Source organism: Centroberyx affinis, unplaced genomic scaffold (assembly GCF_046629955.1).
Source record: "Centroberyx affinis isolate AG114_WGS23_722 - 3 ecotype Tasmania unplaced genomic scaffold, CSIRO-AGI_Caff_v1 ptg002185l_1, whole genome shotgun sequence".
Classification (NCBI taxonomy): domain Eukaryota; kingdom Metazoa; phylum Chordata; class Actinopteri; order Beryciformes; family Berycidae; genus Centroberyx; species Centroberyx affinis.
Window position 1 is genome coordinate 356,225 of NW_027280493.1, and position 16,964 is coordinate 373,188.

General features: G+C 41.4%; 1 protein-coding gene across 1 annotated transcript; it reads left to right on the top strand.

The window, feature by feature from the left end:
- The first annotated feature begins 81 nt into the window (after positions 1-81).
- Positions 82-15,966, top strand: LOC139655043 (uncharacterized). The gene is made up of 10 exons (XM_071532346.1): positions 82-199; positions 2,104-2,249; positions 3,689-3,770; positions 4,241-4,376; positions 5,287-5,489; positions 5,745-5,881; positions 6,380-6,521; positions 6,832-7,113; positions 8,761-13,681; positions 14,246-15,966. The coding sequence occupies exons 2-10, from the start codon at positions 2,164-2,166 to the stop codon at positions 14,254-14,256; spliced, it is 6,000 nt and encodes a 1,999-aa protein (XP_071388447.1). The 5' UTR covers positions 82-199; positions 2,104-2,163; the 3' UTR covers positions 14,257-15,966.
- Positions 15,967-16,964: the final 998 nt, after the last annotated feature.

Here is a 16,964-nt window from a genome sequence, read left to right on the forward strand (position 1 = left end):
AATGCAATACGCAGGCTTGACCGTCGCGATGTATGTGTTGTGTGGTAGCTACGCGCAAGGCTAGACTAGCAGTATGGCGGAAGAGGGCAGAGTGTTCGAGTTAGAGGGGTTTGAAAAACAATTAGTGAGTTTGTTTAGCCGTTATTCAAGTGATGAATTGCAAGTTGATAGTAACCCGTTCTGCTCAGATTTCTGCAAGGTAAGGAACCAGACTTGAACTTGCTCACTGGCTTGTTGTCGAAGATACGGGCATGTCAGCCAGTTCCCCTCCCCCAGAACTGGCCAGCTGAACGCAGTAACGTTACATGGTTAGCGTTAGCAACTGCTTGCTAAGCGGGGCTCGCTAGCATCTAGAAAGAATGAGCTGTAGTCGCTGCAAGAAACAAATGTAGTATCACAACATTTATCTAACGTTATGACTGATACCCCGGGCTCAGTTACATGTGACGTTAACGACACGTCTCAGCCAAAAAATGATTTAAACTAGTCATATTTCGACAGCGAGACGGGCCACTGTATAGCTAGCTAGCTTAGCTAATTGCTTTAGCCAGCTAGCCTAAAATTAGCTTCCAAGTTAGCCTAGTTAGCTTGCTCCATGTTTACGAAACCACCGAATGTTTTGATAACTTTTTCTGTCTGGACAACCGTAATGGCAAACGTTTAGAAGACTACTTAGTAGAGAAGTTGTTAAGTGCCTATTGTCTAAGACTGCCATGTGATGAATAAGTTAACATTGGCAAACATTTGCCAGCTATTCTAACTTCGAAATCAGGCTTACTGCCTTTCACAAATCTTTTCCTCAACAGCAACAGGGCACTTTGATGTAACGCTATGTGTTGCAGTGATCGATAGCAGAACTTCGTAAATAAGTTAGTCTACAAAAACGTGCCTTTTGAGATACTGACATTTTCTAAATGTTAGTTATTAACGCAGCTAACTGCATAATACATCTCACTGAGATGTGGATTTTAACATCAACCGTCTGTGATCATTGTAAAATGTCTTCCACTGTTACAGATGAAAATAAAAAATACATAAACATCTGTGATAGCATGACTTTGTAGAAATACAGGTCGTATATCAAACAAGGCCGTTAAAGTGATAGACTATCACTTTAACAGTAACAGAAGATAACAATTGGATCATTATTGCAGACTGCAGCTTTCAAGGCTGCAGGGGCCTACATCTCAAACGGTTGCCGTTAATACTGGCAAATCTAAGATATCTATCTATTAGCATAGCCTTTGAACTTTGACTTGCAGTTTGAGCTGAATGTGAAAACTGACAGCTGGGGCACTAATCATGAAATTCTTAAGGCACAGTTGATCATTTTCCATCAGCTTTTTTTTCCCAAACAAGGTGTCAAACCTAAATTGCTATGATGCATGACATGCTGTAGTTTCATTCTGTAGGAAGCTATTGGTTGTACTGAATGGGCTGAGGCCTGGCAGCAACTTGACCACAGCTAACATCCAGACAGTTTTCAGTAGGGCACAAGAGTGAGATTTCTGGATCCTCCACCATTAGAGGGCAACATTGGAGCACTAGGTTTCAAGAAATTGAGAGTTCAACCCTGAGAAGTTTGTAAAGCTGTGCCACACCACACTAGGTTAGCTGTGGACAGGCAACTGACTACAGTCTGTATCCTTGTGGACTGCAGTGATACAGTCCATGTGAAGGGCTAGACAAAGATGTAGCTGTTCGAGTTAAGAGGGCAGCTGTGCCTAGTCTTCATTCTTTATACAGTGGGTAGTTTCAGCAATCTGATTGATCAAAGATGTGGTCCAGTCCTGCTGACAATTCACACAAAGGAGGACTAGTTGTGCTTTATTGCCTGCTCTGGAAACTCTAGTTAGCAGTCTGTTGTTTTCTCCAGTTTTTTGTTGTTCTTACGATAAGACTCTGAAGAAAACTTAAGACAGTACAAATGCGTTGATAACCACTGTCTAAATGTCATCCCCTCGACCATGCCTGGTACCTGTTGCATCAAAGTGGTACCCATAATCACATTCAAGTACACCGTTGCGGCTATTATTGACATAGTGAGCTAAATATGCTAAATGATATTAATTTTGTCTTTGATCTCTTTTGCTTTCTTTGTAGCTGGTGGAGGAGTATACCTCTCGCTGGCAGGTGCCGCTGCCTCAGCTCAGGATCCTTGAGATGGCTCTCTGCTACTTTGTTCAAGCCTCTCCCTTCTTCTCATCAAACTGTGACCATGTGCTCTACACACTCAGTAGTCTGGCCTTGTAAGTACACACGGCTATATGCATCATATAGGGCTGGGCGATATGGACCAAAGATCATATCTCGGTATTTTTAGGCTGAATGGCGATACACGATATATATCTCGGTATTTTCTACGAAGTGGGCTAAATGTTCAGTTGTAAGTCAAAGCCACATGTGAGATGTCACAAGCACTTTCATTAAAACAAGACTGTGATCAAAATAAAATGCAAAGACAGGGTTTCCTTCCCTGTTTTAGAACAGTCTTAAGTTCAGAAAATGACATCACTTTATTGTAATGCAGCCTTTAAAACCAGGAAAAGACAACACTTATGCCATATCACGATATTACGATATCCAAAATCTAAGACGATATCTAGTCTCATATCACGATATCGATATAATATTGATATATCGCCCAGCCCTAGCATCATATCTGCTTTACTAACCACAGTTGAACTTCATGTCCTTTAACAATTGATTCCCAGGTGTCCTTTTTCTTAATCTTTCCATTTACACTTGCACAGCTTTCATCAGCTATTTTCAGTCAGAAATCGGTTGGTCTTACCAGCTTTGTTAATTTGTTTTGATCATAGATTAATTTCCAGGTAGCATTTTAAAGTCTTAAATTGGGCTTTCTGAAGCCTGCAGATACCTTGTGCATGTCGGTTGCACAGTGCTTGTGCATAGTGTGTGCCCAGCACAGTGCTGTAGTTATGCTTCTTAGGATCTTTTTTGCCTTAATTTATCCAGGGGGAGTTGAGTGAACATGCATTTTAGCACCGTCTTGCATCGTATTCATACAGTTACCCTGCGATGTACCCATCAGATTTTCTGGGGCTTATTCCAGTTGCCTTTATTTAAACTGTGTGATCAGCAGATCGCCGATCGCCGTTTGAAATGATTGATTTTACCTAGACTTTCTGCTAACAACAACACATCGTGTAAAAGTGGACAGCAGGCAGAAATTGTTAAATTCAAATATAGCACTGTCTGTAACAGATTGTTCTTATTGCTGCGTGACATTGCTGACCTATCCATCTGTAACTAAATAAGGTTTTGTCCAAACATAGTAATTACATGTTGGTGTGTGCTTGATGACTGAGTTGCTTACTCGCTTATGGACACTGTTATTGCATGAAAAGCTTTTCATTGCGGCAGCATAAGCTCTGCCTTCTGTCCAGTATGAATGACATGCCTATGCTACTAAAGTTCTGCTGACTGCCGTACATTGGCTCATATTTTTTAAGGCATATGTTCAACTGCTTTCCTGATTTGGCAATTTAACCTTTATTTTTATTAGGCATTTGAAGTGGCGATCAGCCAATCAGCGATTTAGAATGTTTATTGGTTGACAGGAGTCACATGACTATACACAAGATCTTTTAAAATATTTCTGTAACATTTTTACAAAATACATCAACACAGGCTGATAAATTAATAATTTTTCATCCCCTCACAGGAGTGTTTTTGAGCTCTTGCTGTTCTTTGACCAGAAGGACTTCCATCAGGACCCACTGAAACAATTCACTGTTACATTCCAGGTGAGAATGAAGTGCAGACCATTGGACCATTGTAGCACACTGTAGTGTAGATGGTGGTGCAGCTTTAATTAAAGCGGAAACTCACTTACAAGGCCAAGAATGCCCAATGGCATAATGATTGAATCGGTCTATTACAATTTTGCAGATTTCCTCAAATTCATGTTCTGTTACAGTCTTGAGTATCCTATGTGAGTACAACAAACATACATTAGTAAATGACTGTCTTTACATTTCTGTTGTCTGTTGCTAAGACATTCAAGTAATCCTCTTTTGGGTGTAAACACAAAACCATGAGTGGAGCAGCTGCGGGATTGCCTTTTGATAATGTTACAGATTAGAAACATTGACGATAACTATAGTGCTAATTAAACACTATTGAGTGTATCTCAGAACAAGATATGATTCAAAACACCTCAGAACACTTGGTGTAACACAGCAGAGTCACCATTCTTGTCCCTGCTCTCTTTCAGGAATGTCACTTGGCCCTTGCCAGGCATCAGAATGTTCATTTACTTCAGGTAAAGCATTTGGTGCAGGACGGCGGGCCATGGGCGAGCTCTGCCTTACAGGCTGTCCTCACTGAATCCAATTTACCTCAGAATGAAGGTTGGTAAAATGTTCAGCATTTCTATCATGCCTGCTCCCGATGTCATTAACTGCCTAGCTAACCACGGAGTAAATTAGTTGTAACCTCAGTGTTTGCTCTGCGTTGTATTTTGAATGCGTATGTGAATCTGTTCATTTCACACTTCTGGACCCTGAAACATGCCACACACATGTAAATGTAAGCCAATTCTGTTAGTTGTTAGCCACCATTCAGTGCGTTGCTTTGCATTTCACCTTGTCTCAGTGAAAAACATCATATGCACTACCAACTATCAGTGCACAGCCTTGTTTATTTACCTTACTCGGATATCGGTGCCAAGTAAGCATGTCATAATTCTTCCAGCAAACTGCACAGTACTTGACCTGACAAGTCTCATTACAAAGGTAAACACAGCTCGTATTGTGGCGCAGAGCATAAGCTGAAGAGTTTAGCTCTAAAATGAGATATCCCCGTTTGTAGAATTTGACACGTAGTCATATAAAATGATTGGAAACATGGAAGTAAAGCCCATTATGAATTATTAATGAAGTTCTAAGTTATCTTTGCTTACAAAACAGTTTGTTTTTATGGCTATAATCATGTGTGTGTTTTTAATATTGCATAAGTATAATATTGCACATATGAATTTCAGTTAGTGACATTTTTCCAAAATGGATATTTATCATTTTGGAATTAAATCCCGTATTTGATTGTGTGGTGGGGGAACATTCTTAAAAACTATACCACCATATGTCAACAGATCAATATCAGCAGATTCCAAAAAACTTAATTTGGGTGGGGAAAAAGTCATATCTGGAGATCACCACAACTCTGTTTTCCTGTTTTTATCTTACAAATTCCTTACAGTGTTAGCAGTATGAAAATAAGCTAAAGCAATACCTGTCTCCCATGCCTGTCTCTCTCTCACAGTGGACGGGTACATCAGCTCTGAGCTGCCAGTTTTCTTCGAGCTGCGGGTGCGTTACCTTTTTGCCTGTGAGCGGGTCAGTGAGGCTATGGCCCTGGCTAAGTGTTGTGCTCGGCATCCCACAGCAGGGCAACACCTGTTCTTCCTCCAGGTCTACCTCACATGGCTTTACAAAACTTCCCAGCATGACCACCTACACAAAGAGGTGGGTAGAGTGACTGTTGTACAGGGAGGATGTGCTTTGTTCGGAGAAAAGTTACTCACTGAATTAACATTTTGGCCTGGAGATCATGTTGTTTGTTTGTTATGTATGGCGTGACTTCTGGCTTTAGGTTTTTTTGGGGCATCTGTTGTTGCTGCTTCGCCCGCACACTGCTATACCAAGATTTTAGTTACAAGAGCTATCTTCTCAATTTGGACATAAACTGATGCTGCCTGATTTTTCTGCTTTTCCTCTCAGGTGGTTGACCTCAATGGCAAAGATGCAGTGCATATCATCTGTAGCTTGGAAAATGAGGAAAAGGACGAGTTGCTACTAGCCCTCAGCAGAGCCTTCCTCTCCCAGCAGCTCTGCAGGGGAGACATGTACTATTTGTGGTAGGTAAACTTAACTATGATTTCAATGTAAAAAGAAGTCAACATATAACACCAACCAAGGCCTACCAACTGTATTTGGCTTCATAAATCACTTCATTATTACCAGTAATTTGACTTTATTTGAGGGTTCCAACACAGGTCTGGAAAGTTATGGGTATAATGTAGATAATTTCCAACTCTAGAAAGTATGACTACAAATTTTACGTAGTTCCAGATACACTGTCATTTATATTTCATACATATATTGCAATATTTATTGTATTGTAGAGTGATTTGGCACACGTTTATATTGCCCAGCCACTGTCAGTATACATCAAGCTGAACAGCCAGAATCTTCAATTTAAACAAAATATGGAAAAAGCCAAGAATTTCTATACCAAAAATGTGTAGGAACCCTGTTAGACATGTATGTTTAATCTTACCCTAGCAAAATTCACAAAAAGGTAATTCAGTCTTATAAGCAGTAAAAACATTTGTCATCTTAAATGTGTGTTGCAGGGACCTTGTTTTCATATGGACTAAACTCCACGGTCGGCTGAATACATCCAAACAAGCTTTACTTGAGGAGAGTCACCAGCTGATGTTGTCTGCCACCAACGTCAACTCAATCTTCCCATTCATCAGAGTCATCCTGGAAGAGGTTAGACATTAATAGACATTTTTGATTTGTTACAAGAGTAAAAATGTGCTTTTTCTTAGACTGTGAAGTAAACTACTGAGAGGTTTTAGTGTAGAAGCTTAACAGAAGCTTTTATTTTTCAGTTGCAGTGGTACTGAATTTACACAGCAGTGTAGAGTTGTCTGAATTTGGCTGTAACAACTTGGGAATTTTTTTAAGCAATCCACTGCAATTACAGTTTTTTAGTAGGATAAAGATTTCTCAAAAATCAGTTAAGATTTTAAACTTTATTTCAGTATTTCACAAGTGTCTTTTATTTATATCTTTTTAGTTGGGTGAAGATGGGTTCCAGTTCTGCGTGGAGCTCTGTGCTAATGCCCTGCAGTCCTGCCTCCCATGCGACGTAGTCACCAAGTCCCTAATCTACAAAACTATTGCCAGCATACTGCCCAACGACCTGGAGGTGTGCCGGGCATGTGCTCTCCTTGTCTTCTTCCTGGAACGCTCTGTTGAGGCCTACAAGATGGTCTACCTTCTCTACACACACCCGGATCAGGAGTATCATGCAGAGTCCAGCCCCATTGGCAATCATGTTCGCTTTGAAACCCTGCAGGTAGAGCACCATTTAAATATATCATGACAAAGAAAATGCATAGTTGTTATTTCTGGATTCTGAAGTGTAAGTTCAGAATCAGAATTATTGCAGTAATTATAATAGGAGTAATATTAGCTGGAGGAAGCCTTCAACCCCATCGAGGATCTACTTGCTTGGCGTTTAGCTTCACGAGAGGAAAACCATACCAAAATACATTTGTATTTGTGACCTGAGGGTGAAATACCTTTCTCCTGCAGATGCATAATGTACCTCAGACATAGATGTGCTCAGTGATGTGCTTATGTAACCACATGAAAAGACATCAGTAAGGACCTTTGTCGCATGTCATCCCTCTCTCTCCCGAACGTTCCTGTGTCTCTTCACTTTCATCTATCTAATAAAAGCACAAAATGCCCTCCAAAAATACTGAAAAGCAAAAAATCCATAGGATGAAATAGTCATGCCTTGTGCAACAACCTGAACTGGGCAAATGGAAAGCTGAAATGAAGAGATGCGCACACACAGAGTGCCAGGGTTTTTTTTCCCCCCAGTTGGAAGAGAGGAACTCTATTCCTTAAACCCAATATTTTTGTTTGATGTGCCGATAGAGCTCCCAGCTTCTGTCACTGAGAAATGTTTTCAATTATTGATAAAGTATGCCTATCTGCCACATGAAAGTTACAGTAGCTTAAATTCTACATTTTGAAATGTCTAATCTTTCCTGGGTAGGGCCCATAATAAGTCCCTGAGCACAGCTTCTTTCATCTAATGTCATCTTCCCTTTCTGTAGCTGCAACCAATTTTAATCATCAAGTTACCAGAGACCAGAGTCTTAAAATTGCTTACTTAGTCTGACCAGCAGCCATTATTCATTTTATAACGATATTAACTGGAGAAGATCAAGCAAATCTTGACTAAATGACTAATCTTTTCAGCACTAAATACAATAGCCACTGGATCGTTTAGTGGCTAAATATAGGGCTGCAGAATTGTGCATAATCATATCACAATTTTAGCTGCAATAATTAATAATGTGAGAATATTGGCAATGTTGAAACATTTCATTTAGAGTGTCTTCTATAGTTGAATATTAAGATATTGATGTGAACTGCAATAAGTGTAATAAAATGATCTTGTAGAGTAAAGGGCTTTTTACACGGGACACGACAGCTGCATGCATACTCGCACTGCCTCTCCGCGCCACTCACCGCGCCTCATGTGAAGGAAAAAAAAAGCTGGTGCTCCACGTGTGGTAACCATAGAAACAGCCGCAGCGCACAGCTGTGTAGTCCACAAGACGCTGCTATAACGACAGCCAGCTAGCTAACGTTTGCATATGTTTACATAGCCATATATAACTACTGAATTGTAATGTACATACCTGATACACCCACTCTTGCACCAACACTTTGGGCTCTCTCATTAATGTCCCAGTAGCTGCTTAGAATGCAGTCAATTAAGGTTTGGGAAATCACAGACCTCAAGAATCTACTTTTCCTCGACACGATGTCCACAGTGTCCACTGATAATCAATTTTGTGGTGAAACTAACCATAAAAATTAACCGTAATTGTGCAGGCATAGTAGAATTTTTTTTTTTAAGACTCAGTGGTGACTAGTTTTGAATTTAGAGGCGACTTAATTTTTTTTCTCTCTCTCTCTTCAGGTCCTGAAGAAAGGTCTGTACTTTGACCCAGAGTTCTGGAACCTCATTGCTTTGCGGACCAACTGTTTGAAGCTGATGAGTGAGAAGGTGGTGAGTGCTGCCCTAGAAGAAATCATGGAGGAGAAGTGGGTCCCTAACTATTGCACCAAAGAGCCCACTTTCCGTTCAAACGCAACCAACTGTCGGAAAGGAACAAAAGGGGCACACCAAGCAGGGACAAAGAAGCGGCACCATAAAGAGGACGGGCACCATAAAGAGGACACAACTCACATGGCATCCAAAAGAACTAAGATTTGCCCAGGCAAAACACGGCTATCTGTTGACCATGAAGTAAAGAAGAAAGGGAACCAAGGGTTGCGATCTATAAAGGAATCATCGTCTGAATCTTTCAGGCGTTCGTTTTGGCAGCTAGACAAAACACAGGACAACGTGTCCTGGCAGTTTGGGTATGGAGAACACAGGCGCATTACACGGCTCTCAGAGAAGAACCCCCCAAAACGGAGGATTAGAAAACCCAGGTGGCTTCTGGAAGACTCAGGAACTCTTGAAGAGAATAATGCTCCTCCAAAGGTCAAAAAGCATGGGGTGAAACCTCAACATCAAAAGTCACATCAAGCCTCCGTGGTGAAGAGGTCTGCGTCTGGTCAGGTCAAGAACAATGCAAAACACAAAACTTCAGTAAACTCTGATTTAAAAGCAAGGGAAAATGAAGCCAAGCATCAGAAAGGATTTTCTGTGGACAGTCTCACACCAACCTCCCCTCATGTAATTCTTGAGCTCTCCCAACCAGAAAATGAACTGATGGGTACTTTTACTGAGGACAGTTGCAACAGACAGAGAGGGTACCCACAAATGCTTCTGTACAAACCTACAGTGAAGCTTCCTGTCACATCACAGCCTGTGAAAGCTGTGCATCGCAAAGAGGTGATTCTTAGAGCACGGGATGCAAGTACGTTTGTACAGCAGATGCACTGTTATGCCCGACGGCAGAAGGGAAAAGGCGTTGTGTCAAACATTCAAGTCTCCGTCTCGACTATCACTCGCTCCTCTGTGCAAGGCAGTCAAGCCAAAGTTCCTTCAGGAGAGCTCTGTGAAAAGCCTGTTGTTGAGATGAAAGTTACCATTGCCTCACAAACCCCAGCAGCTAACGTGACGCAGTCCCCAATTTTGGATATGGTCTCTGAAGTTCAAACCACAGAAAAGGTCTCACAAACCATAGCTTCAGCTAAAGTTTCACAGAACTCGACTGCAGACATCTCTCAGACAGTAGCTACTGATGAGATCCCTCCAATCTCAACTGTAGCCAAGGTCTCAGATATTGGAACCGTGGTCCAGATGAGCCCCCAGTCACAGAATGTTGTTGCTAGAGACGAGGAATCTCTCCTTGATGGAGACGACGAGCAAAAATTGAACTCACTCGCCACTCCGTCTGAAACTGGCAAAAATCCTATAGCCCAAAGTATAGCTGACACTCCAAAGGCATTTGTTGCTACACTGTCTACTTCAAGCATTGATAATTTAAAAGGGCCTATGGCTTTTGCTAATTCTAATGCTATAAAAGAGTCAAATATCACTACAATCAGCAGTAACATTTTTGAGTCAGCTGTCACAGAAATGTCTGCTAAAGACTCAGAAGTACACATGCCTTGCAAAGACAGTGTCAGTAGAGACCCAGCAGATGCAGACACCATCACTACTGTTCAAAACGAAACAATCCCACATGATAACATGGTTACTCCAAGTGAGACATCGGAGGCGGAAGCTACTTCTGCACCTATAGAGCTACACAGTAAAGAAGACATATGTGCTCTTACATTAGTAACAGAGGTGGTTACTGAACTTGCACCGGAAGCATTTCATACAGAGGTTCCCAAAGAGCCAATAAAAGAGGACGGTGCCTCTGAGGAGGTGACTCCAATGCTTGAAAATAAGCCTAATGTTCCTTTCAAAATACTCACTACCTCCAGCTGCTCTGTAACAGAACAGGGGGCCTCTGTGATTGCTGATGTGCAAGGGAAGCAAAAGGAGGAGAGAACTGAGGATATTGCTGTGGAAATGCCTGAGAACAGTGAGACTATGGGAACCCCACAGGAATCGGAGGAATCCAAGTTAGAGTACTGTTGTACCCTCTGTAACAAGGTCTTTAAGGGTAAGCGTGTTGTAGTACATGCAATGTTCCATTACCGTAGAGATAAGTGCATGTTCTGTGGGACGATGTTCAAAGATGACCTCCTAGCCATGATGCACCTATCTGAACATATAGAGAAGCTAAAGAAAATCAAAGGGTCACCAGGTAATAAAGCCCAAGAAAATTGTGTCTCTGACACCCAAGAGGTCTGCACACCTAAGACATCTGCCAAAACTGAGACCACACATTCGTCTTCTGTGCATCATAGAGGGAGACCCAGGAAATCTGATGTCCATCCTGAATCTCCGAACCTTCCAGATTCAAGCCCATCTGAATCCAGGAAGTTAAGATCTAATAGTAAGCCAATAGATGGTCAGTTTGTCTCACATGAAAAGGAACAAAACATGTCAAAGCGCTGTACTGGCAAAACGCCTATTCACAAGGTAAATGGGCATTTTGGAAAAAGCCAAGATGAGCTTGTGAGAGACACACAGGATACTTTGAACATAGAAGCAAAGCAAACACTTACACAGCCGGAGGAGATCTCATATCAAGAAAGAACAAATGATGGAACTGAGAAGCTTGTGCTGCTAGAGGGGGGTTCCTCTACAACACCAATTGAGGTAGAGAAAGAGTTTTGCTCTTCCACGGAGGATAAAGTGGAGGAGACAGAATCTGTTCAGGTCCTGAAGGCAACCACAAAACAGGAGGAGAGAGCTGGTGAAGAGAATACTGTGGAGATGAAGGAGAAAGTTTGTTGTCCTGTGGAAGGATGCACTTGGTATACAGACCTATCTAGAAACCGTGTTGCACTCCTGCACCATGCTCTGGAAGATCACTATGGTGACGTCAAACCTCTAGAACTGGCGTTCCGTGTCGGAAAGAGCAGATGTAGTGTTTGCATGAGGGTTCTGTGGAGCTTCCAACACTACCAGCACCATGTTGAAAGACATAGACTCACTCCCAGACATCCTTGCCTTCATCAGGGTTGTAGTGCAAGGTTCAAAACAGGAATGGAGATGAGACGCCACACCAGGAGGCACAGTCCACTGCAGGCAGTGTGCTGCCTCCCTGGATGTTCTCAACTATTTATTTGTCTCTGGGCACTGAACCTTCATGAAAGAGAGCACTATGCTTCCAAACCCACCAAACCGGTTAAGGAAACAGTTTTCCAAATGGGCAACAAATGTAATAACACACAGGTTGTGAAGAAGGGACAGGGTCATAAACCAAAGGATGCCACTGCTGTGCCGCCTGTCAACACTGTAAGTTGGACTCAAAGTATAAAAGCTGCTCGTAAGTTAAGAGGGCAAGCTACAGATATCTCATCCATAGGAAAGTCTGATAAGGCTGCTCCTCTCGCAACTGCCAGAACTCCCCTGGTGACAGAGGGTTTGAAAGTGGGAAATGAGTCCAAGGATTTAAATGTCATGAAGAATCTCTCTAACAAGGATACCTCTGCACACCCCACGACTCCGAGATTTAAGAAGAAGTTAAGAAAAGGGCAACTAAAGAAGAAAAATCTGGCTGTTCCCAAAACTCTCAAAGTCTCGTCGTCTTCCCCTGTCACAACCAATGGAAAAATGCGGAATAAGTTAAAGAAAAGGCAACTAAAGGTGAGCATAAAGGGTCATAACAGAAAGGGCCATCCTGCTGGATCAACCAAGTTGAAGAAAGCTGGTTGTGATGAGAAAACAATCACTGATCAAAAAGATGAAACTGTTGAAGAGAAAACTGATCTGCTGAGGGGTCAGAATAGTCCTGTCCCAGTTCAGCTTCCTATCAGCCCTTCAGAAACGGCACAGACATCAAACGTGAACAATGACTTAAAAACAGAAGAAGAGATGAGTCAGCAGGTCCAGGACCAAGATGTAGTCAAAACTTCTTGCACTAATAGCACATTGAAATTAACTGACAAGTCAAAATCAAAGAAATCTACCAAGAAGCAGATTAAGAAGCACCCTGTTAAACAAAAGGATGTCTCAAATAGTGTCTCTATGCCTGCTGTTACTGCTAACAATTTAAATGAAACGATAACTCCACCCACCACCTCTGCAGAGGAAACACAGGAGTTAACAGCTGAAGAAAAATCTAAGAAATTGCAGGTCACGAAAAAACGGCGTGTTCCTAAAGAAAAAAATACATCAACTACTCCTTCAGACTCGAGCAAGGCAAATAAGAAGCACAAGGTTAGAAATACAAAATCAGAAACGGGGGACCCAAAGATCGTCAAGAAAAAGCGTCCAAGCAAAGACCCAGGCACCCCTTCAGCCTCAAAAAAGCCTGCCAAGTCAAAAACTATAGTCCAACAAATTAGTGAGGCCAAAGCAGTAGTAGAGAGCCCTGTAGGTGAGGTGGGAAAAGCGAAAGAGGAAACCCCAGATTCTACAATTAGCGGCCCTGGTTACTCTCTAATACAGAATGGACAAGTGGAGGACATGAAAGAACCGCAAAAACCTCAAGATGATGTGGCAAATGTTGAAGCTGAAAATGCTAAACCAGCGCCTGCAGACTCTCTTTCTGCGTATGGGAAGAAGCCGTACATTCGCCTCCCGCCTACAGCATACCTTGATGAGAAATACACAAACATGCCAAAACGAAGGAAAGAGATGTCGATGTTTTACCACTCCTCTCAGAAACATCTGTCTGCTGAACAGGCCTCTGCTGCCACACCTCCGCAGAGGCAACGATGTGCCAACTGTTTTGTTTCTTTCAGCAGTGCAGAGGAGCTACAGGCTCATCTCCAACTCAAGAAGTGCTCGAACCTCTTTGGCTTTGATTCTGATGATGAGGGTGAGTATGTGGTCATGATGATTTTGCCTTTGTGCATGTAATTTCTCTTTGATTGGAAAGTTCATGAAATAGAAGTGGCATGATACTGCATACACAGACATTGAGAACAAAGACGTTAATAATCAGTCTACACTGAAGTACACAAAAAGAGCTAGTATAAGCACAGAACAGAAAGGATAGCAGAACAAATGGTGCAACATTATTCAGGCACAACAATTATGCAGGGAGAGCAAGAGAGAATTGTCCAAAGTTGATTTTATGTGCTGGATTGTTGGCATAATGGGTGATAGAGGGGAAAATTGGGGCCTGTGAAATAATGAGGATGAAGCTTGTTCAGTACAACAGTCATGTGCTATCTGACTGAAGGTGGAATGTTTAGACTTCTGTTGCAACTAGATGAGGATCAGGACTGAACCAATGATTACTGCAGAGCCACAGGAGAGGTGCAGCAGGACGGGACCAGTGTACAGCCAGCAATATATGGAAATATAAGACTATAATGCACTTGCAGTTATTATGCAGTTGTACCAACGTTTTTTTCCCTGTGTTTTTTTCCACTTACAGGCAACTTTTGAAGACTTCCACTCAATTTGAAGAGAATTGATATTTCGGATGCATAGTAGACTGATCCATGGACCTGCATGGAGCCTCTTGTTGGACCATACCTTAATGAAGACCAGTGCTCTCTCAACGACTTGTTCATTTTTGTGTGGAAAGACTTGTGCGCCTGGAGTTGTCGCAAGAAGAGACTGTGAACTGAAAGGGTTGCCTGACTTCTGCTACAGTGTGTGCCTGTAATGCAAGGCCCTGGAACGGCCAGAACACATGACACATAGCCAATCAGTAAAAGACTACTGAACTGAATCCCAGTCAGACCGTTAGCAGAACAGCTCCTATTGAAGTGCCTGCCCTGGAACCATCTTGCTGTTTCCAGCTACTTCACCTGGTACGGAGATTAAGCATTCTGGCTCAAAGACTGGACTCTCGAAAGCTGTGAAAAAAATCGACACAACAGGGCTGCTCCTGCTATTACTAGGATACGTATTTTTTGCATCAGTAAGCCATAAAATTAGATCATAACTTTTGCTTTTTGCACTCTATCATTTCCGCTCAGTTGTTTTTGCTTATACTCTGACATGTCAAAATGATTGGGATTGAAATGTACAATTATGCATCAAAAAGGTCATGCTTGTTTTAACATCCTAAAGTTACATGTGCATAATTTAGACGGAGTCTAAACTTTTGAAAGTTATAAGATTGATGGATCAGATTGTACTTTGAGAAGTTTTTTTTGTTTATTTCTCCTGTTAAAAGACTAATTTTATTTCTTATTCAAAGTTCCCAATGGGGTTGATGGGGTAGGTCTGTGCTGCTTTTCTTTACACATTGCATTACTTATTCCTCACCATGAGTAACCAGTAGGGGTCAGCGTGCACCATGGCTCTCAACTTATTTATTCTGTCAACAGATTTAACTCTTGCTAAATATAAAGGTAATAACAGTCTATATAGTGTGTGCTCTGTCTGCAACAAGGAGGGAGAGCCAAATTTGGGGAGAGGGGGGGGAGGATTAGAGCTGCTCCACTTTATCAGTCATTCTATGGACTCAGTAAATATTTTGATCTATTCACTCAAACATCCAAATGATCTACATTTCATTTAGCAATAACTAGTATCAACCAGAAAATGTGCCCATAAACCCATACAAATCAAGCTGGATGCTGTCACTCTTTATTTTGTCTCCCCTTCACTGTCAATGGAGCAACTGACAACGAGTTTGGGCTTTTTAATTTTCTCACTTTAACAGAGATTTGTCCATGTTGGTATATCTTCACTGAAATGTCCAAGACCATAGAAACATTGTGATTTCTCTTTTAGGGTGGATGTTCTCTTCAAGGATTCTTTCAGAGAGAAACAGGGCTGGTAGACAGAAACTACTACAGTGTAAGTGTTATAGGGAGGCCACACCAGAATGTGAGTCTTTCATGAGCAGCGGCAGGTTTTATTTATTTATATGCTTTATTTTCTATCTTTTGTAAATATTTGAAGAGTTTGAATGGCTTATTATATATGGGTGTTGGAACTGGGTTTATATCATGTTCTTGAAGTAAAAAATAAAACTTATTTCAAATTGCCTCACAACACATTAGTATCCAATACATGGGAGACCCTTGTATGTTTTTCTCAAAGGAATGAACAGATGAACACAAGAGGAATCTCTCAGTGCATCAGGTACATTTTATGAAAGTAGAAGTCATGCCAAGGTGACGACACATGATTTTGCGATCCAACATATAAAATACAATTATATGGACTCAATTTAGGAGTAAAGTGCAGCAATGGCTGGTAACAGTACTTTTAGCCAATGTATAAATTATTGGCTTGAACAGGTAGTCCAGATTTTTAAGAAGACATTTTTTCATCATGAAGTGTCAGTCCCTGCAATCCATTCAAAATGCACCAACGGTGTCTGGTCGTCGATTTTTAAACCGCAAGGTCTCAGCACTTGCTCAAGATGGCAGTGAAAGTCAGTAGGGCCAAAAACACTGAATCTTGATGATTAGCGGGATTGAAGAGATGGGTGCCAATCAAGACCAAGTCCATCTTTTATTTCTCAATTGGAGCTAATCTGGATCTTTCTGTAAAACTGTTACCATTACTAGAAATTTGAAAATTAAATAACTGATTCTAACTGCTAAAAGCATTCTCATATTCATTTGACAGTGTCGTCATTAAATGGCCTTGGTCACATACTATGAAATCAATAAATTATGAATTCCTACATACATGGCCCCTTAGTTTAGGTGTATTTCTCAGTAGGTTGAATAATATACCTTCTCATTTTAATACTTGAGTTCTCATAAAAATGTATTTCCTAAATTGAGGGAATTGAAAAGGAACTGAGCCCACATCTGTACCCAAAAGACCTGAATGCCTATTGTATCGACTGTAGCCTCAGGTTGAGCCTCTGCCTGGAACTATGAGGACATACCTGGGTAATTTTACGGCGACATGAGCACATTTTCTGGTGCATGCCTTTTACCACTACTATGAAATAAAACTCATTTTGTGTGTAAAAGAATATGCCTTTCATTGTCAGTAGAGCAGCCAAAATGGATATTCACACCACTGAGTCGTAGTTCTCAAATTTCTTGGTTTGGCAGAGTTGTTCATGTTTTCAAGTATTGAGAGAATAGTCTGAGATCGTAGATATAACTTGAGTTTGGCCAAGCCTTTCTGTGCCTGAAGTTCGTGCTTACGGTTATTAAACCTTTGTCTTCACT

What these genes read in the sequence shown, in the direction of transcription:
- LOC139655043 (XM_071532346.1), top strand. Translation starts at nt 2,164, where the DNA reads ATGGCTCTCTGCTACTTTGTTCAAGCCTCTCCCTTCTTCTCATCAAAC. An exon ending in ACACTCAGTAGTCTGGCCTT is followed by an intron (nt 2,250 to 3,688) that starts GTAAGTACACAC and finishes ATCCCCTCACAG; the next exon opens with GAGTGTTTTTGAGCTCTTGC. An exon ending in ATGACCACCTACACAAAGAG is followed by an intron (nt 5,490 to 5,744) that starts GTGGGTAGAGTG and finishes TTTTCCTCTCAG; the next exon opens with GTGGTTGACCTCAATGGCAA.